General features: G+C 55.7%; 11 protein-coding genes across 11 annotated transcripts; 3 read left to right on the top strand and 8 right to left on the bottom strand.

Annotated features, from left to right (window-relative positions):
* Window positions 1-1699: 1699 nt before the first annotated feature.
* Window positions 1700-3900, bottom strand: B0H64DRAFT_246282 (uncharacterized protein). The gene is made up of 4 exons (XM_062799918.1): window positions 3324-3900; window positions 3099-3270; window positions 2679-3031; window positions 1700-2612 (listed from the first exon to the last, which is right to left on the bottom strand). The coding sequence occupies exons 1-4, from the start codon at window positions 3556-3558 to the stop codon at window positions 2050-2052; spliced, it is 1323 nt and encodes a 440-aa protein (XP_062654984.1). The 5' UTR covers window positions 3559-3900; the 3' UTR covers window positions 1700-2049.
* Window positions 3730-5335, bottom strand: B0H64DRAFT_469176 (uncharacterized protein; the record flags this gene model as incomplete). Its single annotated transcript, XM_062807788.1, has 3 exons — window positions 3730-4270; window positions 4478-4521; window positions 4608-5335. 3 exons carry the CDS (start codon window positions 5333-5335, stop codon window positions 4137-4139), a joined length of 906 nt encoding a protein of 301 aa, XP_062654983.1. The 3' UTR covers window positions 3730-4136.
* Window positions 5336-5461: 126 nt separating this feature from the next.
* On the top strand, window positions 5462-6528 carry B0H64DRAFT_246302 (uncharacterized protein). The gene has a single exon (XM_062799919.1). The coding sequence runs from the start codon at window positions 5588-5590 to the stop codon at window positions 6203-6205; it is 618 nt and encodes a 205-aa protein (XP_062654982.1). The 5' UTR covers window positions 5462-5587; the 3' UTR covers window positions 6206-6528.
* On the bottom strand, window positions 6442-9261 carry B0H64DRAFT_246217 (uncharacterized protein). The gene is made up of 10 exons (XM_062799916.1): window positions 9066-9261; window positions 8409-8995; window positions 8291-8335; window positions 8149-8218; window positions 7842-8094; window positions 7676-7778; window positions 7515-7621; window positions 7180-7372; window positions 6951-7086; window positions 6442-6892 (listed from the first exon to the last, which is right to left on the bottom strand). Exons 1-10 carry the CDS (start codon window positions 9160-9162, stop codon window positions 6678-6680), a joined length of 1806 nt encoding a protein of 601 aa, XP_062654981.1. The 5' UTR covers window positions 9163-9261; the 3' UTR covers window positions 6442-6677.
* A 1136-nt stretch (window positions 9262-10397) lies between these two features.
* Window positions 10398-11447, top strand: B0H64DRAFT_420289 (uncharacterized protein; the record flags this gene model as incomplete). The annotated part of the gene is made up of 2 exons (XM_062805447.1): window positions 10398-10839; window positions 10912-11447. The coding sequence occupies 2 exons, from the start codon at window positions 10398-10400 to the stop codon at window positions 11445-11447; spliced, it is 978 nt and encodes a 325-aa protein (XP_062654980.1).
* On the bottom strand, window positions 11132-12390 carry B0H64DRAFT_469161 (kinase-like domain-containing protein; the record flags this gene model as incomplete). The annotated part of the gene is made up of 2 exons (XM_062807787.1): window positions 11132-12069; window positions 12112-12390. The coding sequence occupies 2 exons, from the start codon at window positions 12388-12390 to the stop codon at window positions 11521-11523; spliced, it is 828 nt and encodes a 275-aa protein (XP_062654979.1). The 3' UTR covers window positions 11132-11520.
* A 922-nt stretch (window positions 12391-13312) lies between these two features.
* B0H64DRAFT_246203 (uncharacterized protein) lies at window positions 13313-14636 on the top strand. Its single transcript, XM_062799914.1, has 4 exons — window positions 13313-13673; window positions 13727-13834; window positions 13895-14010; window positions 14065-14636. The coding sequence occupies exons 1-4, from the start codon at window positions 13376-13378 to the stop codon at window positions 14368-14370; spliced, it is 828 nt and encodes a 275-aa protein (XP_062654978.1). The 5' UTR covers window positions 13313-13375; the 3' UTR covers window positions 14371-14636.
* B0H64DRAFT_246201 (uncharacterized protein) lies at window positions 14447-15402 on the bottom strand. Its single transcript, XM_062799913.1, has 2 exons — window positions 14724-15402; window positions 14447-14643 (listed from the first exon to the last, which is right to left on the bottom strand). Exons 1-2 carry the CDS (start codon window positions 15252-15254, stop codon window positions 14524-14526), a joined length of 651 nt encoding a protein of 216 aa, XP_062654977.1. The 5' UTR covers window positions 15255-15402; the 3' UTR covers window positions 14447-14523.
* A 123-nt stretch (window positions 15403-15525) lies between these two features.
* Window positions 15526-18090, bottom strand: B0H64DRAFT_420285 (glycoside hydrolase superfamily; the record flags this gene model as incomplete). The annotated part of the gene is made up of 1 exon (XM_062805446.1): window positions 15526-18090. The coding sequence occupies one exon, from the start codon at window positions 18088-18090 to the stop codon at window positions 15526-15528; it is 2565 nt and encodes an 854-aa protein (XP_062654976.1).
* Window positions 18091-19458: 1368 nt separating this feature from the next.
* Window positions 19459-22601, bottom strand: B0H64DRAFT_409076 (uncharacterized protein). Its single transcript, XM_062804692.1, has 4 exons — window positions 22048-22601; window positions 21951-21985; window positions 21122-21869; window positions 19459-21051 (listed from the first exon to the last, which is right to left on the bottom strand). Exons 1-4 carry the CDS (start codon window positions 22494-22496, stop codon window positions 19563-19565), a joined length of 2721 nt encoding a protein of 906 aa, XP_062654975.1. The 5' UTR covers window positions 22497-22601; the 3' UTR covers window positions 19459-19562.
* A 754-nt stretch (window positions 22602-23355) lies between these two features.
* B0H64DRAFT_446115 (uncharacterized protein) lies at window positions 23356-23679 on the bottom strand (the record flags this gene model as incomplete). Its single annotated transcript, XM_062806892.1, has 1 exon — window positions 23356-23679. One exon carries the CDS (start codon window positions 23677-23679, stop codon window positions 23356-23358), a length of 324 nt encoding a protein of 107 aa, XP_062654974.1.
* Window positions 23680-23814: the final 135 nt, after the last annotated feature.

Raw genomic sequence — 23814 nt, 5'->3', positions numbered from 1 at the left:
TTGGCACGATAACCTCTGGCCCCAGACACACCTCACAGCCAAACTTAACTCTACACCGGCGGTTAGTCCCCTTTTTAGTCTCTCCGCGAGAGACACACTGCAGTCAAATTTAGGAAGGTAAAAATTGCCACTACTCCTCCGGTTTCTCAAAGGTCAAGTGGGATGCTATCGTTTGCTACCCTGTGCACTGCAAGCGTTACCCTATCCGGTTCCGTTTCACTATCTATCAAGCGGAAGCTGGACGTTCATGTCTACTATGTGGCTTTACGGCTGTTATGAATTGCGTGTTTCCTACGCGAAGATGGGTATGGTCATAAAAGGTATGGTGGATGCCGGTCATGCTATGTAGTAGGTAGGTAGTACTAGGCTCTTGTTGTAGAAGTCCTTCTAAGACGATAACGTCTGATTGGATACCCAAACTATGAGTGCATGGCACCACAGGATGGGTATAGGTGCATGGGAGTCTCTGCTGAAGCTGAGAGAGTTTGTGAGATATCCTAGCCGCATGGTCGTCCTCTGCCTGGCTTCTTGTTAAACCTAGAGGCAATACACCTGATGTATCCGCAACGCCCGCACCTGTGGAAGACGTTGCTTGGAAGTAAGGTCCGTTTTTCACACTTTAATGGGCTTTGAGGCTCGACCGCGAACTACAAGCTGCACGATGGTATGTCTAAACACCACGCTATGCTTCTTAACTCGAGCCGACCCGTCCCTCGGGTAGATAGCTATCGTTTTTTTCCGTTTACCGGTTCTTATGGCCGATAGTCCGACGATACCCCATCGATTACTTCCACCCCACGCTTGTCCTTACCTGCTTAACACCAAATGACGAAGCGGTCCCGGCACAAACACTACCACCTAATCCGAGTGTACCCCTTTGCTTGTCTCGTCAGCCCTAAACAAACACATCTCGTCTACGGTCCAGCCGAAGCTAGACACTAGCATCGTACCTCTTTGTCTTCTCGATTCGTTTCTCGGGGTGGATATTGCTTTCATTCCCTAATAGGTAGTTGAGGGGTCGGTTCCGCTACGGTGCAGATCATCCCTTATCCTCTGCTGGTGTTCGCATCCGCCTCCTTAACCCAAAGTCCACCCTTTCCACCTCCACTTTCTCCCCCTCCTCATCGGCCTGCATAAGACACACCATCAACTTACAACCCTACCCCTGAGATACCCCTAACCGACACCATCTCAGATATCCCCGCCCCACCCCCCAACCCCCCCATCCATCACCCGCAACCACAGCAACCAAACCGTTCATCCTTGATCCCACATGTCGCGATGTTGGTAAGGAAGGGTTTCGAGCACGCAGCGGATCGGGCCGTCCCACACCATGCGGGGCTCGGTTGGGGAGAGGGAGGGGACTGGAGGACTGGAGAGCTTGTGTCACGGGGAATTCATGCAGTGGATGTGGTTGGAGCAAGCTGACGTGGGGTTTTGATGGAAGTTAGGATCACTGCTCATATGACTTGGTGTTTGCAAATGCCGGCCGGAGCCATACCAGCCCCCAAGGGCTGTGGAGGATTCGGCTCGGGCATCGTCCTCATTGACCCTGGGAGTGCGTGCCCGGGCCCAGAGTTCGGGAAGATGGGCCTGGATACGAATAGGACGGAGCAGACGGGGTGATACAGATGTAAATGTCTCGGGAGCTATCCAAAAACGCTGACAACCGACGATGCAGGGAGGGTATCACAGACAATATGTGGCAATAAAACAGAAACAGCCATTCATTTGACAGGCAGCTGCCCTGATCCCCACATTCCCAGGGCAAAATACCACCACTCCACCACATCACTCCCGCATCTCGTTCACATCACTCTCGACCAAAGTAGAGGTCATTGCCCAGATTCGCATTAATACACCCCCCCCCCAAACTGAGCCTGGCGCGTGCGCAATTACATCCCAATGTCCAGTCTAAACGCCCAACCACAACCCGTACATCGACAACCAAGTACAAAAAGAATATATACACCATCGAAGATAACAACAACAAAGCGAAGCAAGCCACAACCCGCAACCCCACTCCCCAACCCTTCACATCAACCCCCCTCACGACAACTCATGCACCTGCCCATCCCCCCTCTGCGTAGGCAGCTCCACCGCCGCATGCTGCTGCTGCTGCATGGGCATCGGCGGGCCCGGGTAGGGCACAAACCCACCATTACCATTCTGCGGCGGCGGCGGGGTGGGTCCCATATTATACGGCTGCTGCTGCTGCTGGTGGTACTGCTGCTGGGGCGGCGGGGTGCCCATGCCCCCTTGCATGTGCTGGGGGTAGGCCGGGGCCGGGCTGCCCGAGGGCGAGACGTTCATGTGGGGGCTGGGCATCTGGCCGGGCGGGGACTGGTGCGGGTGGTGCATGGAGTGGACGGGGCTGGCGGGGGGCTTGGCCATGCTGTAGTGGTCGTAGGCGCCGGCCATGCCGGCCATTTCGGGAGGCGGGGCCTGGTTGCCGTAGGCGGGGAGGCCGTGGGGACCGCCGGGCGGGCCGCCCATGTAGCCGGGACCGCCGGGGGGTCCGGCGTGGGCGGCGGTCATGGCGGGGGAGGGCGGGTTCTTGTTCTTGCGGCGGACGAGGAAGAAGATGCCGAGACCGAGGAGGCCGAGGGCGGCTAGGGGGAGGGGTGTTAGTTTCTTGGTCGAGTGGTTTGGAAATGCGGGCATGGGGAAGGACTCACCAACACCACCGATAACACCACCAACGATGGGTCCGACGGGCGTTGAGGAGGCCTCGGCGGAGGTTTCGGGATCCGAACCGGCAGTGGCGCTGGTCTCGGCGGGAGACTGGTTGCCGTCATCATCCTCGGAGGGCGTGGACGGTTCGGAGGAAGGCTCGGCCGCTGCCTCGGTTGATGACTCCGAGTCTTCAGTTGCCGACGTCTCGCGGGTGCTTGAACTCCCGCCGGTTGGGGTAAAGTACATGGTGTAGGTCGTTTCCGCGGTGTCACAGGTCGGGATGGTGAAGCCGGACAGGGACCCGCTGGGGTCGGCGTACGAAAAGACAGCGCAAGCCGGCAAGTCGGAGTCGGAGCTGGGTATCAATGTTAGTGTCTGTCTGTACCTATGCAAGCGAAGGTTCCAGGGAGATCTTGTCGTACCAGATCCGGGTCCTCTCCGCATCAAAGTCCGAGGCCCTGGTGGCGTCGGATGAGGCAAACGGCAGGCAGGCCGTGTAAATTAGGCAGTCGGTGGTCAAGCAGCAGCCGACGGCAGATGCCTCGGTGTTGTAGAGACATTGAGCATCCGAGTTGGCGCAGACATAGTTGGACCCTGTGAAGTGTGAGAAGCGGGATATCAGGTGGCCGAATAGACATTGTACTGACGCGAATTGCCATCCACATAACCACAGGTGTTGGTGTCGCGCTTCTCGAGCAAGCCCCGAGCGGCCGGGCGCGCCGTGAGCACGCGCGGAGTCAAGTGAACACCGGCGTCCTTGAGCTTCGGGGCGGGCGTCTGGATGGGACCGCCGGCAGCGGCGTGCTCACGCCCCATGCCGGCAGACACGGCGGGAAGCCAGACGGCGGCAGCGGCCAGCCATTGGAGACTCATGACGGCCATGTTGGGGCTTGTCTTAGTGGCCGTTGAGACTTGTCGGTGACTTTGGGATGGCGACGGGAGCGGAAAGGAGAAGAAAAGAGTCGTCGGAAAAGGACGACCGGGGCAACGGGTGGGCTAAAACGGCCACAGCCCTTCTCCCAGCAACTGCATCCTTCGGCTCATGGTCCCATGCAGCACCCCGTCCTCTCCATCGCACACCATGCCGTTTCGCGGCTTGCCAAGGAGAAAAGAAGCGACGATCACCGGCACCGTGTTGATGCGCTAGCGACTTTGGGCGTCAGCCGCACCGGCCCTGCAGTTGACAGTGTGGCACAGCGAACGAGATCGGGGCAAGTCTCGTGCGATGTGCAGAGTCAAATCTGCGAGCGAACGGCGCGCCAACTGCAGTGCGAGTTCCAGACCGCATCTCGCGTTTCGAATTGAGACTTCTGGAAGCGTGGCTCACGCGGCAGCCACAGGAAGGCTGGAGGTCATGTCTCGCTCATCCCCGTCTGGCTTTCTTTTCAATTGATGAGGATCAGGCACCGACGGGCATCCTGGTTTCGCTCATCACCTTCATTATCGTGGCGTCCAGCGGGTCATTTCCACCGCCCCTCTCCCCCAGTTTTCGACGACGGAGATTGGGGGAAGACCTTCAGCTCGCAACCCTGTCTCGTTCTCGGCCCATCTTCCCTCCGCTGACGCATGAATTTGGACAAGGGCACTCGAGAGGCTTCCCGCCCATCCACCGCGAGTTGCCGCTGTTATTTGAACGGTTCGATAAATAGGACGACTTCGCCGTCGGGAGAATCTGGCACAGCAAAAAGAAGAGCGCTGTGCCGTCCGAGGGAAGGATTTGGGGAACCACTGTCTTGGGTCTGACGAAGCCTTATTTTAAGCTTTCGGCCCCCCGAGACATTTTTCACAGGGTTCCATCCACCCATCCACTGCCACCCCGCATGGTTCTTGTTCTTCCCTTGGCTTCTGAGTCAGCCCGGGGCTGTCTGTTCGCGGAAACATGTCGGATTAGGGTTTGGCCGTGACTCGTCGGTTTTCTGCTCAGGTGTCACAGTTCGGGGGCCAAGTACCACGAATTCCGCTGTGGCTGGCGCTCTCCCTTTCGGATCTCGTCTCTGTTTTGACGCTGCTCGCTGATGAACGGTATTGTCCCCAGGCCCGGTTTTGAAAGCGCGTCGTAGTGGAACTGCCGGTGCTCAAGCTTGAGGCTTTCGGCAAAGTTCTGGTTCTTCAAGCCAGCACAGTAACGGTAAAGATACGCGAGCTGGGTGCCAAGGCGGCCCTGCAAAGTTTCGGAGGTTGGCGCCACGGGAAGGTCCATCAAAACCCCCACCAATCCGTCGATAAGAAGAGCGAGCGGAGGCACAAAACCACCTCCCGACGGCAGCCGCGTGTCAAGGTTGGATACGCCCCAGTTAGCCGCGGGAAGCAGCACGACCCTCGGCGATTCAGGAGGTCCCCGGGATGGCGGCGCAGTTGACCCCTCTTCCATGGCGTCCCTCGCCGTCATTAACTTCGGGGGTACAAGGCGGCGATGGGGGATGCACTGAGATCCGCTGAGAATATGACGGCCTCGGCTGAGTTGGGGAGCGGGCGTCCATCCTTTGGCAACCAGTGCGTCCTCGGCTCCAGCAAGGCTGTTTACAAGCAAATACAAATCGAACACCGCTGTCGGGACACCGTGCGCAGCAAGCGCATCTTCAAACCAGAGTAAGCAAGAGATGCCATGATTTTGCAAGATTGTGCATGGCTCGTGTCGAGGCCGAAGTGTCGTTGTCATGTTTTGCGCTGAGCCTGGGGTTTGCTCTGCCGCTGAAGTTGGTGAGATCGAATTGACGATTTGGCGAGAGAGGGGCACGGCGAAATAGTTGAGTGGGGTCTTAGCCGCCCACCACGACCGCCAGGCAACAACAACACAGCAGAGCCACGACTTGCGTGGGCTATCTGATAATCTAGGGCAAATATCTGTGTGCCATCCACCGTTTCTAAGCCGTTCTCGAGCACAATTCAGCGCATTTCTTTATTTTCGACAATGACCTCATCCGAGGTCTACCCAGGCTACCCCTCTGTTGACCACATCATTGCGGCCGCCAAAGCTGTCGCTCACGCTTTGAAAGATGGTAGCGTGAAATATGCCATTGTAGGCGGTGCTGCTTGTCTTCTCCTCGGTTCAGACCGGGCCACGAGCGACGTCGACTTCGTCGTGCCCAAAGGCAGCATTAGAGACGCCCGCCTGCTCTTGAAAGCTCAAAGCGACCACTTTTCCGTCGAGGCTCGAACCAACCACACCGTTTATCTCAGCGATCCAACCATCGAAATCCAGATCATTTCCCCGCCAGCCCTGTTCAAGGAGCCGTTTGATGAATCCACCGAGACAATCGAGATACTGGGTGGAATCCACGTCCTGAAGCCGACCCTGATACTGAATGCCAAATGCCGCTCGATTCTTGGCCGTGCAGGAGAAGATAAGAAGATGTCGGACAGTCAAGACATCAAATTCCTTCTCCATTGGTGCGCCGAGAATGGCCTAGATCCGAGGACAGAAGCCCCCAACGCAACAACCGAGTTTGTGGATGCCTTCATTGCCATGTACGGCGGCGCAGAACTGTGGCGCAGGGTTGGGTACACCGCGGGGAGCCAAGCAGCGTAAAAGGCAACTGGGATGACCGTGCCAGCAACACGGGCTCATTTTCCTTCTAAAGCCTATCAACAAGAGTGACAGCCCGCTGCCTTTCGTCAACCGGAATGTGGAACATTGGGAGTGCCCCATGCGCTTGGCTATGGGAGGAAGGCTGTAGGTTCAAACCAGATCGGGCCATCGGAAAGCCAAAGTGTGGAACTTGGACTTGTTCTCTGTCTGAAACCTATCTCCAGCTCAGTCACTGGTAGTTTGCGGATTGTCAACAATGGTGCGGAACTCCGGAAATCGTGCTGCATGCTTCTTTCCAGTCACCAACAAATTATGCCGTACCCAAACCCCATCTTGGTGGCATGGCGCACAAGCGTCACACACAAACTGAGCTAACTACGCATCGCACTTCAGTATTGCAATTGCTAGTCCTAGCTCCTCGAAGTCTCAGTTGGGAAGAAATGCTTTAGTCCCTCAACGCAGGCTAGGACAGCTACCTAGCAAGATCGGTGAAACTGATTCTTGTGACGCCGATGGTCTTTCCATCGGCCAGACAAAAGCACCGTAGAATGCCTTCGTCAGACCTGAAATCAACCCCGATTTCGTACTCGAGTTTGTATTCAACACCAAACGCCGACGTCCTTTTCTCGAACCTGGACATGTTGACATTAGTAAAATCCACAGTGATAGTGCCGATGTGTTCGACTCCTATAATTAACGCTGTCAGTCAACCCGTTCTCCAAGAGACAGATATGGTTTGACATACCAGCATCCTCGATACGTCCAGGTGCCGAGTCAAGGTTACAGGAGTACAATTCCTTTTCGAAGACATACGAGTCACCAGGTGACCAACGTCTGCATATCGGGACTGTTCGGTAGGTTGAGTCGGAAAGTTCCGCACCCTATCGTCCAACTGTTACCAATATCCTCATGATGGTTGATTCCGGCGGCAACGAAAGTCAAAGCTGGGCGGTAATCGGCCTCTATTAACGAACCTTTTCCATCAGCCAGGTCATGCGGCCACGGCAGCAGAGGTCATCCCAAAAAATGTAAGCATCTTTTATATCGTCAATGCCATGTCGAAAGATCTCCCCACATTCGAAGCCATAATGACGACGGCAGATGAGCGTGCGCGGCATTGCTCCCTCGAGGCCCCTAATAGCAGCGCCGCGAACGACGGCAGCTTGGCTGGCATGCAGTTAGTACTGAACATGAGCGGGGGGCCAATATACCCTTCTTCAAGAGTAGTTGGTCTCGTTGCGGCGTTGGAGTTGGGGTTGGGGCGAGGAGGCTAAGAGGAAGTTGAGAGAAGGACGGTGATGCTCATTACCAAAAGGTCGGGCGGATGCATTTGATTGCGCCGTTTGTGGCGCACCAGGAATCCAACTTGTGCTTCAGGTAGTCTGAGTTTCCGAAGCCACCAACAAGGACAATCGTCTGTGGGCCTGTCAGTCCGCATCATTCTCTACGGTAGCTTTGTGGTAGACTTACGTTAATGCGCTTGCCCTTGGTTCGCGAAATATATTCGACTTGGTGACTGAGGAGACGCAGAATATCCTGGACGACCGGGTCAAATATACCCTCCATGTCGCGTCTAAGGCGCAAGACGAGTGTTAGTGGGAGTAAATGGTTTTGACAGTTGGGGCGCGGTACTCACTTCGACAGGATAACAGCCGCCTCATCCTCATCGTAGTGGTCTTCGTCCAACTCGCCTTGCATGTGGATGGGATGGATCTCATAAGAGTCGTTTTCGGAGCTACCAAAGCTCTGCTTTGCCTTCTCAAACGATGCCATGAACCCGCTGCCAGGACCTCTCCGCCTGGGAGGGACGTCTTCGAAGGCTGACCCGAATCGCCGGGTCATCAGGTTGAAAAAGTTGCGATCGATATAGGTAGATCCGCATTTCCCACCTTCAAAACCGGTTAGCAGTGACTTTCATATTAGTTGGGAGGTAGGTACCGTACCGATTCCGACACAAATCTCATCGAACTCGATTGATGGAAACGTCTTTCGGATCATATAAGTGGTGATATCCTGCGTCGCTGGCATCAGTTCCCACTGTGACGACTCTTCAAGTTTGGACTTGCGGAAACCAACGAAACTTACCACAGTTCCTCCTCCACAGTCGAGAATCAGGACGTTGTCTCCAGGCTGGCATACAGATTAAAGTCAGATGACACTAGTGCCACAGTACGGCCACCCCATCTCAATTAGCTGCTCTCACCTTTACGGCATTCGTGGACCCGGGTCGAAGGTCCTTCCTCAGTGCTGCCACTGCTGCTGCTTCGGGTTCGGCCACCATCCTGATGGCATCAAAAGAACGGGAGCCGAAGCCAGCCGCCTTTGCCGCGTCCCAGGTAGCTGTCCGTGCCTTGTCAGTCCAGATGGCCGGGACGGTGAGGTAACACTCCATCGGCGTCATGTCGAAAATCTCGGGTGTTATGCGCATTTTCAGGTTGTCGACGACGAAGCGGTACACTTCGGTTAGAAAGTCCTGGCACACCATCTGTGCGTCTTTTCCTCGAGGGATATGGAAGAGTGCCGAGCCGGTGGCGTCGCGCAGTGATGGGTCGTCGAACTCGGCCGTCTCGGCCGACGTGTCCAACAGCAGTTTCGTCCAAGAACACGACACCATGCCCCCGCGAACCTCGTATCCCCAGTGATTGCGGCGCGCGCCCCGATTCTCGGCTCCGTAGGCAATGACGGTGGGTGTCTTCCAGTTGCCTTCCACCGGGCGTCCATCGCCCGGCCAGGTCCGGATGACGTCGATATCATCGATGCTTGTCTTGTCCGAGGTTACGTAACTCACACCTGTGCGCAAGTTAAAGTTTGCGTATTGGGCAGAGCGCCTCTAGTAGACTTTTGGGCTGGGCGACTTTACCCGTGAATGTGGTCCCGTAGTCTATCCCAATAATGATCTTCAGCCTATCCGTTGCCGGCTCCTCGGACGGCTTGCACTGGGGTGAATCGGCTACCATTAGGAACACAGTTTCCCGGCCCGGGGGTAGATGATGGCTATCGCATTGAGGACGTTGTGGAAAGGCGTGGGCAGACGCCTCATACGATCAACGTTCCTCTTGAAGAACAGGCAAACGGCGTCTGGGCGGGGTATGTAGTAGGCCTCCCAACATGCATGATATGCATGTTGGCTGTGTGTGACACCATGAGAGCGACCCAATGTGGTACCAAGTGTCGCAGCTGGTTTCAGGCCCCCGCCACACATCGCGAAACCCAGGTGGCCATTGGCCAGGAGAACCGCCGGGAACCAACAGATCAGGCTCGCTTCAAGGTAAAGCGGTATTTGCAAAAAGGACCTTCCAGATCTCTGGATTCTCAAGAAAAACCAGCTCGATATCGAGTGTACCTGGAGGAGGCCTGGGAGGCTGTGCCACAAGACGGCCTGGCTGAGAGTGTCTGAAGCCCAGAACCTGGCTTTTAGCGAATCCAATCAGTCCCCCGGCCGGATCTGTACAGGACTTACTTATGTCTTGGTTGGTGAGGCCGATGGAGGGGGGCTGGGGTCACGGTGCGGAGAACCTTAGATAGGGCTACCGTGCTGCCCGACTGGGCGTGTCGCCCAAGCCTCGACCCCTTTCCCCAACATCAGCAGGCACCCCAAGTCCCCGACAGATTATCCTCGCCTATTTTCGCCGCAGAACCCTTCCGCTGCTTAGCCTTAGTCATCTCAACTTTTCATCCGAGTTCCTACTTTGTTAGTGGGCAAGTTGAAGACAGATTGTCAGAAATGGAAGACGAGCCTCGAGCCGACGATCTTGCCACGGCACGACCTTCCCGTCAGTCATCCTATGTCAGAAGACACCGTATGTCGATTGCGGGCCGAGACGGAGGATCCAGACCCGGAAGGTCAAGATTTGGTCTATTGCTATCTGGTACCGGATTGCTTGGGCTCTGGGGTGAGTCTGGAGAAGAAGCTGCAGAGAACGAAGTCTCGATCGACGAGTTGCAGAGCAAGATCCACGAACTACAAAACCAGGCCCGCAACGCACTTAGCGAAGCCAATGCAGCGCGTAACGAAGCCAATACGGCACGGAACGAAGCCAGTGCAGCATGTGACGAAGCCAGTGCAGCACGGAACGAAGCCAAAAGAGCACGGAACGAAGCCAATGTAGCGTGGAGCAGGGTTCGTGCTGAACAGGAAGAAAATCGGCGACTGCTTCAAACTGTCAAGGAGCTAGAGTCCGAGCGTGATAGCATGAGCCGCAGCGCGAAGAAGCAGGAGGAACAGATCCGACAAGTCCAGGCTCTGGCGTTTGAAGGGATTGGAGGCGACTCATGGGCCGGGGGCGACGACAGCACAGCCCGTGCCGACCTGGAGAACCTGCATAGCCGTCTGAAGAGCTGGGCAAAGAAATATGCGATTGAGGAAATGAGCGAGGTGCGGAGTCTGGCTCCTGACGAGTACGGCTCGTTTATTCAGCTCCTGACCCAGGTCGTCCCACTCCATGGTCCCGGGACGCCGAATGACAGCGGCATCGAGCATCTCGAATCTGGATTCATGAATCGGAAGTCCCCTGTCGTATGCATCCAGGGTCTGCTATCACATCATGTATACGCCAAAGTCATCAGCAAACCATTCTTTGCCCTGGGCGACGCTGGTGAGGCGTTGCAGAATGTACACCGAGCAATCCGTAAAGGTGAGAAAATTACACACCGGGGATTCCAACGTACCCAAGATAGGTAGCCAGCAGACGCTAACGTCTACGAAGTCAATGAAACCGAATCGCATATATGGCGCTCCAGGACCCTTCGGCTCCTCGCTACCTCGTCAACCAACGTGCAACAACAGGGCTCGGACGGACGACACAACTACATTGCATCCCAGAAAGCAGTCTGCCACCACTTCGCCAGCGAGTTTTACAATGGTCCGGCCAAGCACCTGATTAAATCACCAACCCGCGAGGGCGGAAACGCGGACACGCAATGCTTCAATGACCTAGAGTCTATTGTTCAGTATGCAGGGGAGCTCTCGTACAGGCTCTGGACCCGTCGGACACTCATGAGTTTCATGTCGTTGCCCGACCTCTACAATCAGCCGTTTAGAATGGGTTCCGACATCATGAAGGCGCATCCACTCCATAAGTTGTACGAGGACGACGGCCGGTGCGACGGCTGGTTTGTTGGTGTCGTAGCGCACCCGGCTGTCCTCGCATTCGGGAGCAGCGATGGGAAGGATTACAATAGTGGTCGCGTGTGGATGCAGGCAGAGGTATGGCTAACTGAAGATGATGGGGTAAAGAAATAAGGAGAGCCGAACTCGTAGTTGCGTCGGGTGGTGACGCGCGAATTCATGTTCTTGGTGTTGTAAGAAATAACGGTCAGAAGAATAACAACGACTCCCGATGCGTGCGCATCCAACCCAGTTCGGCGACATATTGATCGAGAATGGATGGAATATACTCCCAGAAGTCGCTCTCGTAGTCAAGCTGTGTCATGGCATGGCAATATTCCCAAAAGGAGGGGTACCAGCCGGAACGCTCCCAGTCAATGATGACAACGCCCTTGTTATCATCACGAAGAATCATATTCCCCGGAAAGAAGTCTGCGTGGGTAAAAACCGGTTTGTGACCTTTGAATATGATTTGATAGAGCTTTCGGAGCACCGGGAGTCTCTCCCTCTCCGCCGACTTCATCCTGATATCGAGACATCGCCACATGGCATCCACCCACTGCTCCTCCGACTCATGCGGGGCTGAGATAGCCCCGCCAACCGGGGCCATAGAATTCGGGTCCTCGAATGTGTAGTCACGAGTCGGCTGCCTCCATATGCCCCCGTAATAGCCTTGCGAGGGGGTTTGGCGGAGCTCTTCCATATTTTCCCGGAGCTGCGACGCTATAGCCGTCTTCTGGGGAGCGGTGAGATCCTTCTAGGCCGAGAATAGCGATTTGCCAGGAATATACTCCTGGACGATGAAGTTGCACTTTTTTTTCTCGTCCGAGAAGAGCGCATAGACGGTTGGGACGGGCACATTGGTGAATTGCCGGACGAAGAGCATGTTTTCACCCTCTTGAAGGTTGACATGTCTTCCAAACTTCACGATGAAGTGCTCACGAATGCGGGCAACACCGGTTACTGCCTGACCGGCGCGCCGTAGCTGTTCAGCTTTGAGGATCTCTTCCACGGTAGGTATTGGCCCAGGGAGAACATTCTCCGGGGCACAGTAAGGGAGAGTAGGTTTTGAACCCATGTTGTCTGGTCGGGTTTAACAGAGGTTGACTGTCATGGGTACCTCGGGGATTTGTTCGCGTGGGGTTTTGCAAGGATATAAGTAGCCCAGGAATCTGGGGGAACATAGCTGTTGAGCTGACCGGTTAGGACGACTGTGGTCAAGATACGGTTCATTGCTGATTCCGGATAAGATGGGAGAGGGACAAAGGGATCCCCGGTTTCGGCCTCCTTCATCTGGAGACAGGGCGGGGCATCCTGGCACCTAGGTACCCAGAGGACTTTGATCCATATGTCAATTCATTCCCAGAACATAACCAGTCAACGGCATGGTCGACAGTGACTCGGCGGCAGACGTCGAGGACGGTGACCCTTGGTAGCTTTTGATAGCCACCGAGGCTCGCTGCGGAACGAGTGGGGAAGTGATACAAACGCTCGATACACGACCAAAGATCGTGGCTGGACTCAGATGGGTACCTATGGCCTGGCAGCGGAAGCAGGAGTGAGGCAAGTTGCCAGACTGGACACACCATCGATGGGCTGTTGTTCAGTGAAGGCGTACATTCCAACTCCTACCTGGAGTTTTGTTAGCGTACTAGTAAGAGACTGACGTGCTGTACATTGCAAGAATTTCCACAGCAAGGCAGCAAATTTGCTGGCTGCAGCATGATATTAACCCTGACAAAAGCCCCAAGCCAGCCGTCTTATTCAAGCACGAAAGGGGTAATGTGGAAATTTCCACCCCTCCTCTGCTCAGTCTTCATACTGTGGAACAAAGGGTCGATCGAAGGGCTTGCACAGTATGCCATTCCAGATGCCCCTATTATCCTCCCCTGCTAATGATATGCTTGGTTGCCACGATTCCCCTTGCTTTGTTGTGCAATCATCTAAATTTGACCTCGTGGTCAAGTCTTGATCACACCGTCACACCTTCATCCAAGACACGAGGGCTTCCTGTTATGCAGCTATAAGTGCCTCCCTATACTGCCCCTCTTCCAGGAACGGCCATGGATCTCGACACTGTGCGGCTCAGCATTGACGTTGTATCTCCGGAAACGCCCAGCTTCAAGTTCGAACAAGAAGAAGCCGAGCTGCTCCCTGGTAATTCTGATTTCTCCAACTCATCGGAGTTGAACCTAGCCAAGGTCAGGCGGAACTCTGACAGATGGGGGAGGGTTTTGAGCCTACTACTCGCAGTTCTTGCGCTTTTCTTTGGCCTACTTGCGGTGGCCGGATGGGTCCTCTACTGGCGGGCATTACCAGGAACACGCCTGGTTGGAGAGATCAACGGCTTGGTCCCTGAATGTAGGCATTCCGGGTTGCTACCGTCCGGCTGGGGTTCTACTGACACGCGTTAGTTCCAATCGTGCCCATGCTCTTCGAAGAGGATCCCCTGTCGACGCCGGACCACAAGACAGCCGAGTCGGCCAATGCTACATATGAGTATTGGGTGTCTTTCATGCCTAGTAAGAGGCTCTCTCGGCCACTTTATGTGCGTGTGGCAGACACTAACTAACGGCGGCAAGTCGGAAATGGTTTCATGTCTGTACCTCACGACGACAAGCACATTCTGCCACCCCCAATGGTCGACCAAAGTGGCGAGTTCTATTCGATCGCCGTCTTCCACCAGCTTCACTGCCTTGTAAGTATTGGTCAACCCCTCCCAACCACAAGGAGGATTCTGACTTGAACGCAGCATAGCATCATGAAAATGTGGAACCAAGTTAACGACGATCTCGAGCGGGCGAAGCGCGGCCAGCTCCACGACCGCGACGGAGCTGGAGAAGCCCACCATCCGGATTTGAAGCGGCATATCGACCATTGCTTTCGTTATCTGCGACAATCCCTTGTGTGCTGCGGCGACACGGCATTGGAGGGACAGAACCCGCGGGCAAAGATACCAGATACGGATGGGACGGGAGCTACGCACCTATGCAAGGACTTTGAGAAAGTGAGGGCGTGGGCGCAGGAGAGGAGACTGAACGACGGACATGTGATCTAGGAGGCTGAAGTTCTGGTTTTGTGTTCGGAACAGGTAATCTTCGTGGTGATGCTATTATTATACGTTCTTCTGCAATGCAGAACATGCTGTTGCTACTATTTGCAAGAGAGACAAGTACCTTACCCATGCCTGCCATAAGAAGGACGGCCGCAATCAAAGATCATCAGGCAAGGCCGTGCTCTTGTGGACAATTCCATGTGCTTCCTCCCAGTGTACCTGCAAGGAGAGCCAATTCTCGAACTCCTCCGCGCACTGGTCACAACGGCGGTCCGACTGTAAGACACACACATACGAATGAGTATCAGTTGGCAGTCGGATGCAATCCACCCCGGAAAAGGGACAAGGAAACTCACCTCACGCAGAAAAGGGCCCTTCCACGGGTACTGGCGCTCGTCGGTGAGGACGATAAACAGCATGCTCGCCGGGTCTTGCGCCTCACTGGCTGGTTGCATCCCCGCGACAGCTAACAGCGCTTCCTCCCCCTCCTCAGCAAACCCCAGAATCTCACTGCGCAGCTCCGCAAAGCCTGGCGGGGCTTTGTCGGGCAGCTCGTTCACAACATCGATCTCCCGTTGGCCAAAGACCATGATGTAGGCGTACGACACGTAGGCGTGCGTACACATCCCCATGCTCTGCCGGTTTGGGATGAAGATGTGCGTGTTTTGGTTGGCGGTGTCGGCGGCGCCAGCGGGGGTGGCGGCCAGCCTGGCGCGGAGGAATGCAGGCTGCGGATCTAGAGTCGGGAGATTCTCCTCGCCGGGGAGTGAGCCCCTGTGGTACGTGGGAGGGTAACCAAAGGTGGGCGTGACGCCGTTGGCTTCGAGAAAGCGGTCGAGGATGGCAACGGGGACTTTGAAGCCGCGTAGTATCGTGGTTAGGCCCATTTTGATATTATATGTTCTCTATCTGCTCCGGGTTGAGTTAGGGCTGATGGTGTTTATGATGGATATGGTGGCTTGTCAGGGGGTCAAGTTCAAGGTGAAGACACTCGGAGTTGCTAGTACGAATTGGAGATATTCAAAACAAGCAAAACTTTGATTGGACAGGTATTAAATATGGCCCTACGCACGGGTGGAAGAGAAGGTGCAGATGGATGCCTATTCTCATGCATGTATGTGCATGTAAGGTACCTTAGGTAGGTACTTTTCCGACCACCTAAATGGCTCGCACCGTCACCACTGCTGCCTCCAGGCCATCCGCGGAAGCCGTGACAGTGATGTCTCCGGTAGCCCCCTTATCCGCCCGCACAACGGCTAACGCCAAACCACTGAATGCCTTCCGCGTCAAAGACGGAAACGCCGTCATATCCGCCGGGTCCCCGTTATCAGTCGCCACGATCTGGCCAGGCCCCTCAACCGAGAAGGTGATGGCGTCGCTGGCGTGCGGCACCGTGTCTCCATTCCCGTCCACCACCGCGACAGACACAAATGATAGATCATGGCCATCGCCACGAATATCCGTCCTATCCGCCTCGGCAGTCAACGCCTCCGCCTTGCCCACCGTCCTCCTAGTATCCGTCGCCCACTGCTCCCCATCCTTATACACCACCACAGTCACATTCCCCGGCTGATACTCGACCTCATCCCACCGGAACCGAATCTCATACTCCCCCCTCTCCCGCCTGCCCACCGACTCTCCATTCACAAACAACTCGGCCTCATCCCCCGACGAGAACACATGAACCGGCGTAACCTCGCCCACCCTATCCTCAGGCCACGACCAATGCGGCAGCAGACGCGCCATGGGCAGATCAGGCCTCCAACGAGCCTGATACTGGAAAAAGCGATCCTTCTTAAACCCCGCCAGATCAATAATACCAAAGTACGAGCTGCGGGCCTCATCATAGGGCGTCGGCTCGCCGAGGTAGTCCCAACCCGTCCAGACGAACTCGCCCGCCACAAACGGGTGGCGGTCCTGGGCCTCAAAGACCTTGTCGGGCGAGGAGCCCCACGAGGGCGCATAGAGCTCGTACGCGCTGACCTGGAGGGCGACGGGGTCGCCGCCGGAGCCGGGGCCGACGGTGGCGCTGTTGCCCGGGATGACGGGGAAGATGTAGGTGCCGCGCGTGCTGAGCGTGGACGCGCTCTCGCTGCTCCAGATGAGCTTGTCCGGGAAGGCCTTGTGGAAGGCGTCGAAGGAGCCTTTGGTGGAGGTGCCCTGGCCTTCGCCTTGGTAGTTGAGGCTGATGATGTCGAGGACGTCGGCGAGGGCCGAGTCGGGGCCGGCCGAGTTCATGGCGGCCGTGGTGGGGCGGGTCGGGTCCTCGGATAGGAGGATGTCGCGGAGCATCTTGGCGGTTTCGCCTCCCTCGGCGGTGGATTGCTCGCCGAGCTCGTTGCCGAAGCTCCACACGATGATGGACGGGTGGTTGCGGTCGCGGCGGATGAAGGAGCGGAGGTCGGGCTCGTGCCAGTCGGGGAAGATGGTGTGGAAGTCGTTGGTGGTCTTCTGCCTGTTCCAGCAGTCGAAGATCTCGTCGACCACCATGAAACCCATCCGATCGGCCATGTCGAGGAGTTCCGGAGCGGGTGGGTTATGGGAGGTGCGGAAACTGTTGCTGCCCATCTCTTGCAGCATTGACAACTGCCGTTCCGCAGCACGGTTGTTGAAGGCGACTCCGAGAGCGCCGTGGTCACCGTGGTTACAGGTACCGAAGACGCGCACCGGCTTTCCGTTAATGGATACGCCCTCATTTGCGTCGTATGTGACGGAGCGGATTCCAAAGGGGGTCTCGTAGGTATCGACGACCGTTCCGTCGACGGACAGTGTGGTGATGGCAACATACATGTTCGGCTTCTGCGCCGGCGGCGGACCCCAGAGCAGTGGCTTCGTTACCGCGGCCGAGCTGTTGGTCGACTTCTTTTCTCCAGCCGGCACCGTTACCGCCGTTTCCTCGAACTTGGCCACCGCCTCTGCTCCGGGTTGCCCAGTGGCTGAGTCAAGCTCATGGATCTCCGTTACCACATCCACTTCCTGGCTGGAGTCACCGCCGTTCGCTACGTCCACCACGATGTTGACCGTGGCCGAGTCCTCCGACACGTCCGATGTCGTGATGTAGGTCCCGAACTGGCCCACATGCGTCGGGTTGGTTTTGACGAGCCAAACATTGCGGTAGATGCCGGCACCGGGGTACCAGCGGGAGTTGTCTAGCGCGTTGTCGACTCGGATAGCCAAGAGGTTGTCTCCCTCAAACTCCAAGTAGGGGGTGAGATCGACACGGAATGACGCGTACCCATACGGCCATCCGCCGACGAGCTGACCGTTGAGCCAGACGGCCGCATAGGACATGGCGCCGTCAATGTCCAGAAAGACGGACTTGCCCTTGTCGTCCGGGGAGACGGTCAAAGCCCGACGGTACCATCCCACGCCGTTGGAAGGCAGACGGCCCATGCCGCCGCTGACGCCGGGGGCGTTGAAGGGGCCCTTGATGGCCCAGTCATGGGGCAAATCCACGGCCTCCCACTCGCTGTCGTCGAAAGAGGACTTCACATACGTCACATCGCCACCCGGGGGGGTGCCGGAGGGTGGTTGGTGCTTGGACCCCTCGATGAAGTCGTTGCCGGAAGTGAGGACCCATGGCTTCAGGTCATCGTACGAGAGCGAGTCGGGGTTGGAGGTAAAGCGCGAGAACTTCCAGCCCTCGTTGAGGCTGACGCGCCGTGCGCTCTCGCTCGTCTGGGCGCCAACGAGAAGCGGAGCTAAGAGTAAAAGGAAAAGCATCGTGGAAAGCCCACCAAGGAGCCGAGATGTTTGCGCAAGCCGTTCCATGGTCAGGACGGCCATTGACATGCCCATGTGGTACCAAACTCAACACATGAGGGGCCGGGGCTGGTACGAGGCATATATACCACCGGGAGCTTCCACGGCATTACAAATACTTGGCCATGATTTAGACGGTGCTGCGGGACAACGGCGGCTGGCCGAGATCCTGTGGAACCTTGATGCAAGCTACAAATTAGCTTCCTAGTCCGGCATATGGTTACGTCGAGTGTCTTATTCCGCGCCTATGTCCTCGTTGCGCTTGGTCTGATATTTATGCAATGCCACTGTCAATCTTTACCTCACTTTGTTATAGGGTAGTGTAAAAGAGGCAAGTCAAGTGTTGATGCCTGTTTTACCTTTCCCACCCACTTGGAACTTGGACTTGGGGTTTCATCGGTGCCATGATAACTTTGTGAAGCGAGCTTGCCTGGGGTTCCCTCGGCAAATTCCGCGGGATGGGGGGGTTGGTTAGATACACCCTTCGGGCCGCACATGGGGAGTACGACAGCGGTCCACAATCCCAACTGGGACGTATTGGAGGCTGGGTTCCGACTGAAAAGCGTTTTAACTACGTTAGGTAGGTAGGTAGCTGGCCGGTGCTCGTTCGTAGGTACACAACCCTTGGACGAACCAACCAACGGGATTAAGGGGGTGGTGCCAACAAGCGTGCGGCCGTCCTGAGGGGGACGGGCCCCTCGAGAAACACGAGTAAAGTGCTACAATCCCCTCACTTTCCCAACGGGTCCAAAGGGCCGGCTTGCTTGTCGTTGGTGGGATATGGTTTTAGCGCTGGGTTTAGCCTGCCGGGGTATGCCGGTATGCTCGACAGTGAGGAACCCGAGTATGTACATGTTGAGATCTTCACCATTTCCCCGCTCCTGGTTTCCATGGTTGACTTTAGTGGCCGGGAATGAAGGCATTTCAATAGTACTTACGATATAATAACCAACCAATACATGGTGTCCCATTGGCGCGTCTACTAGGTATGTACATCCGCACGGCATTTGGTCGTAATCTTGCCCCGAGGCACGACCGTCTACAACCGAATACGACGCTATGCAGGACGGGTCGGGGTTTCGAAGCACGACGATGACGTCGAGTCTAAAATGTTGCAAAGGTACGTCCTGCAATCCCCGCAAAACGAGCCATTGCTCTGTGATGACATGACTGGGCCTGCTACAACACCGTGAGCAACTCCTACTTTTGACCAAGGTGCCCGTTTGTGTTGTGAGTCATGTTAGACGTCCCACCGTCGGATTTGACATAGACGCAGGAACAGTCCAAAGCCAAGTGGTAACGTAATTAGCCCAGTGAAAGACCACTGCTATGTCTCCTGAACCCAGGAAGTCAAAGACGAGTCAATTGAGTGTGATTAGTTATGAAGTAGCAGGGCTCAAGCTCTCCAGGCATATCCATCCCCTTTTCCAGGATCAGCCGACTTCCATCGTAGTAAAATCCCTCGCTCCAGCATCAAGGAGAAGCGCCTCAAGCTTTCCCCTCGTCGTGCCGCCCCTTCTAGATTCGCGACCTACCCGTTGGGCAACCTCGGCACGAAAGGCACAGGGACCCGTCTTGAGAATCCGAACCGGGCTGTCACAAGCCACGCTCTCATCCAGCCCGGTGCCGGCCATGCTGTACCCGCTCGCGGCGCCGACAGTGTTGGCGTCGGCACCGCTGTCAAGTAGCAGCTTGACGGCCTCGTAGTCCCGCAGCTGGACGGCGGCCTGGAGCGCTGTTAGGCGGCAAGGGCAGGCGTCGAGGTCCGGCCCTTGGAGAATGAGCCATTCCAGGAAAGAGCCTGAGGGGCTGGCGTGGTTGTGCTCGACCGTGGCAGCGAGTAGTAGGCTTTCCCAACCGACCACGGTTGAGAGGAGTGTGGCAACTTCCTGCGGTCGGCCGTCGTGCCTGTCATCCCGGTGCAGGTAAGACTCTAGCGCCAGGCTGGCGAACAATAACGGCACAGACATGCCAACCATCTTGGGCCGTGTTGGGTGTGACCGCTTCTTGTCGTGGCCGATCACAACCGAGGTTTCGATGATTTGTTGGGCGGTGAGGTCTTTCAATGCGGCACCAGCAAGGAGCCACAGTCCTTGGGCACAGCACTCGGCTAGCGTGGCGATCCGGGGGTTGGATGGTGGAGAGTACCATTTGATTTTAAGAATACCCCCTGGCGATACTCGCGAGCGATGTGGTGCGGCCGCATTGAGGAAGTCCAAGGAATGGCTAACAAGCTTGCCGTTGTTGGTGATAAAGTCTTCCCAGGTCTTAATGACAGTGTGCCCGGCCGCGACGCAGTAGTCCTCCATCGAATTATCACTGATTGGCCGGTCGGATGGCCGAGCAGAAAGCGCAACCTCCATCACGAGGTCTGCCCACCGGCGGATGACAACCTCCTCCTGCAGCGCAAAAGACGCCACATGATTCTCGGATTTCTGGGCCGTCCGCTCGGCGTACAAAAACTCCTTCACCGTGTAGTGCGCCATCACGACGTGGGTTGCGCTCTCAGTTCCATTGCCTACATAAAGGGGTTGGCGGTTGGGTCCATACGGGTTAAACGAGGCAAAGTAGGCGGGGTTGGGCTGAAATGAAGGAATTATGGCCGGCACGAAGGTGACGAGGCAGCCGCAGAATTCCCGTATATCGTATATATCGTAAAGGTGGTCAGTGCCTACGTCCAGGGAACGTAGGACCATGGCCAGGAGGACCTCTGCGGTCATGGTCCTGTTTCCAAGCTCGCTTTGGGCAGCAAGAATCGCCAGCGCCGTCCGGGCAAAATCACGGTATTCGCGCGGGATCGCCAGCAGGATTCTCTCATAAGTTTCATCCAGTGTTTCGGGTAGCTCTGTCAACGCCTTTCGGACGTCGGACTGGGACTTGAGTCTTCCGAGGATGTCGACTTGGCAGACAGCCCACCGGAACCTGCGCATTTAGAACGTTAGTGTCCACACCCAAAAGAGATAACGAAGAGGCCGTTATGTAGGTAACTTGCATCCCCTTAGCCCCTCGGACTAGCGCGGTATTGACCTCCTCGATGAGGGCTGCAGGCCATGCGCGGAACTTGGAATGGGATTGTAGTTGTGATGTGATGTATATCCGCAGGTCCTCCTCAACGTAACGGTTCAGCATCGGGAACGAGACGGCGTGGGGTTTGATGCTTTGCTCGATATCGAGGTATTGCCGACTAGTCATCAACAGTCGCAGCTTTTCGAACCGGGGTTCGGTCATAATGACGTTAAGGCAGGCCAGGAGATTGGTGTACGGCATGCTCTCGTCCAAAGCGTCTATCGTAACGAAGGCAGTATCGAATGCTTCAAGGACTGCTTCCAAGATAGACAGCAGATCGTCGATACCGAGTTGATGCCCGCTCTGGTAGGCGGCCGAGAGCTTCTTAGGCACATACCGGGCTTGTTGACACAGTTGGACAATGATCCATCTCAGCAGCGGCTCCGTATCGTCCTGGTTCCGACCAAAGTAGCAGTAGTAGTACACCCAGCCGGTCCGCCGATCCTGTAGCTGTCGTAGATGCTCGACGATGTTTGAGCACAAAATCGTCTTCCCTGCTCCAGGGATGCCGTGAATCCACAAGGAGCGGGAATGGCCACAGATGAAATCGCTCCACTCGGTGCTCCGGAACACCCAGTTACCTGTGTGTGGTTCGTAGAGGTTGACGGAGCGATTGTGTATATCGCAAGGGTTGGTACGTTGTAACCAGTTGACTATGTCGTGCCGTTGTGAGTCTGGAGGCGTAGGGCGAATTAGTCAATGGATATTCAATCATTGTCACCCGATGGGATATTCGGCTTGGGGGGGTGACTGACCCGTCAAAAAGTCCTTCACCTCACTGACGTCTCGTCTGTAAAACTTTGTGTTAGAGGCACATAGCCGGTCGGCAACGGGTCAATAAACCATACTCACGAGAGACTACTCTGCAAGGCCAAAGATAGGGTGGCCTTCTGAGCGGCCAGGTCATCGATAATCTTGTTGACCCTCGTCTCTCCGCCCGTGGCCCATTTCACGGATTGCTTGATCCTTTGGCGTTTTGACGGCCTCGTGTTCGTATGAGCGGGAGAAATTGAAAGCTTGGAGAGCTCCATTTCCAGCATCTGGACCGAATCGTGGCAAGTCTTGATGGGTTGGTCCGTAGCCTTTTCGATCGCCACAGAGATACGAGGGTCGGAAGCGTCGTACTGATTATGCAGCTCGTTGAGAAGTGTTGTCATTGCAGACATCTCGGCCTGTACCGCTTTCAAGGGCCCAGGCTCCCCTTTCATGGCGTCGATAAAGGTCTTGGAGAGCTGACCGACACGATCAGCCAGCTGAATAAAAGCCACGACGCTGGCCGCAAACGCGAAACCCTCTGCCATAGCTGAGTGAGGTCAATTAGCCCAGCCCTTTTGGGCTATTATTGCGATTGTCTGCAACACAAAAGAAGGAGAAGTTGGTTTGCAGAAGGATGAGGTGCCATTGAACCCGGCGGCGTCGCTGCTTTCCCGATCAATAAATCCTACCTAATAATCCATCCCCTGTCACGGGATTGGGCTGTCAGCCCATTTTGTCTATGCACAGCCACGGAAGCTTGCAGATGGCTGGCTGGCGGAAGGCCAGAGGCCGCCTCGTTCACGGCTGAATGGTGGCGGTGCTGAAAGCCAGAGCCATGGTCTGTTGGTGTCTTCGCTGTCATTCACGCGATTGACTAATAGAAGACAAACCTGCTTCGGTTTTGGCACCTGCGTTTGTGACTTGTGTGATTCGATCGCGAGATCCAAACCTGCAGTTTCTTTTCGCATCTAAAAGTTCCGTGTCTATTCAGAAGGATCTACGGATAGAACTGGTAGCTTTGAGGACAAGAACCCCCCGCCCCCTGTGAACGAAAACGAAGATAAGAACCTGTCGTTGTTGCCGGGAGACCGAGAACGGGTCTCTCGACCTGATAGTTCAATTTCTTTTCGGGAAATGGCAGTTCTCCTATTTATTGTTAGTTTGGAATTACGATTAATAAGTATCACAGTGTTAAGGTCTATAGTAGTAAAAGAAGGTTGGTAAAAGAAGGCCTGTCTTCTCTAGTATTGTTTTAGCAAGATCTAGCTACTACTTTAAACAGTTATACTACCTTTGACCAACAATACCATAGGCCATCTATAGGTAGCTATGCTAGAATCAGCCTCAGCTACTACAGACCCGGAGCTACTACAGCGACAAGCTATTCTTGGTCCAGCCACCCCTCTACTTCTGGCCACCGCCGCCGGTGCTAATGTTCTTGTTGCCGCCGCTGGTACCGCCGGTCTTCTGGTTGCCGCCGCTGGTGCCGCCGGTCTTCTGGTTGCCGCCGCTGGTACCGCCGGTCTTCTGGTTGCCGCTGCTGGTGCCGCCGGTCTTCTGGTTGCCACCGCTGGTGGCGTCGGTGCGCTCGGGGTATATGTGGCCATTGCTGGCTATGTAGTACCGTTGGTTAGGGTCTCCTCCCCGGAGCTTGAGCCAGCCATTGCCTGCGGAGTCGTACACCGGGACCCCGGCAGCAAACGCGTTATCCTTGGCTACTGAAGACATATTGTTGATAAACGGACCAGCCGAATAGCCTAATAGTAGAGATAAAGAAAGATGAAGATGAGGTTGTTGAGATAAGTGTGCTGTGAATGATATGATGGAGAGTCTAAACTCAGATGGTCCTAGTTACATAGGTAG

The sequence above is a fragment of the Chaetomium fimeti genome (assembly GCF_033439085.1).
Source record: "Chaetomium fimeti strain CBS 168.71 chromosome Unknown B0H64scaffold_9, whole genome shotgun sequence".
NCBI lineage: Eukaryota > Fungi > Ascomycota > Sordariomycetes > Sordariales > Chaetomiaceae > Chaetomium > Chaetomium fimeti.
This window is presented reverse-complemented; position numbering and strand designations above follow the sequence as displayed.

Excerpts from the sequence above, each read along its gene's own strand:
- B0H64DRAFT_409076 (XM_062804692.1), bottom strand. The coding sequence starts at position 22,496 with ATGGCAGAGGGTTTCGCGTTTGCGGCCAGCGTCGTGGCTTTTATTCAG. Across the intron at positions 21,870-21,950 it reads GGTGAAGGACTTTTTGACGG|ACTCACAACGGCACGACATA; the intron begins GTCAGTCACCCC and ends CTACGCCTCCAG. Across the intron at positions 21,052-21,121 it reads GTCCGAGGGGCTAAGGGGAT|GTTCCGGTGGGCTGTCTGCC; the intron begins GCAAGTTACCTA and ends CTAAATGCGCAG.
- B0H64DRAFT_246282 (XM_062799918.1), bottom strand. The coding sequence starts at position 3,558 with ATGGCCGTCATGAGTCTCCAATGGCTGGCCGCTGCCGCCGTCTGGCTT. Across the intron at positions 3,271-3,323 it reads TTATGTGGATGGCAATTCGC|GGTCCAACTATGTCTGCGCC; the intron begins GTCAGTACAATG and ends CACACTTCACAG. Across the intron at positions 2,613-2,678 it reads TGGTGTTATCGGTGGTGTTG|CCGCCCTCGGCCTCCTCGGT; the intron begins GTGAGTCCTTCC and ends CCCTCCCCCTAG.
- B0H64DRAFT_246201 (XM_062799913.1), bottom strand. The coding sequence starts at position 15,254 with ATGGGCCTAACCACGATACTACGCGGCTTCAAAGTCCCCGTTGCCATC. Across the intron at positions 14,644-14,723 it reads AGGGCCCTTTTCTGCGTGAG|TCGGACCGCCGTTGTGACCA; the intron begins GTGAGTTTCCTT and ends TGTGTCTTACAG.
- B0H64DRAFT_246203 (XM_062799914.1), top strand. The coding sequence starts at position 13,376 with ATGGATCTCGACACTGTGCGGCTCAGCATTGACGTTGTATCTCCGGAA. Across the intron at positions 13,674-13,726 it reads CAACGGCTTGGTCCCTGAAT|TTCCAATCGTGCCCATGCTC; the intron begins GTAGGCATTCCG and ends GACACGCGTTAG. Across the intron at positions 13,835-13,894 it reads TTGGGTGTCTTTCATGCCTA|TCGGAAATGGTTTCATGTCT; the intron begins GTAAGAGGCTCT and ends AACGGCGGCAAG.
- B0H64DRAFT_246217 (XM_062799916.1), bottom strand. The coding sequence starts at position 9,162 with ATGGTAGCCGATTCACCCCAGTGCAAGCCGTCCGAGGAGCCGGCAACG. Across the intron at positions 8,219-8,290 it reads ACTGTGGAGGAGGAACTGTG|GATATCACCACTTATATGAT; the intron begins GTAAGTTTCGTT and ends CCAGCGACGCAG. Across the intron at positions 7,087-7,179 it reads TGACCTGGCTGATGGAAAAG|GGTGCGGAACTTTCCGACTC; the intron begins GTTCGTTAATAG and ends GTTGGACGATAG.
- B0H64DRAFT_246302 (XM_062799919.1), top strand. The coding sequence starts at position 5,588 with ATGACCTCATCCGAGGTCTACCCAGGCTACCCCTCTGTTGACCACATC.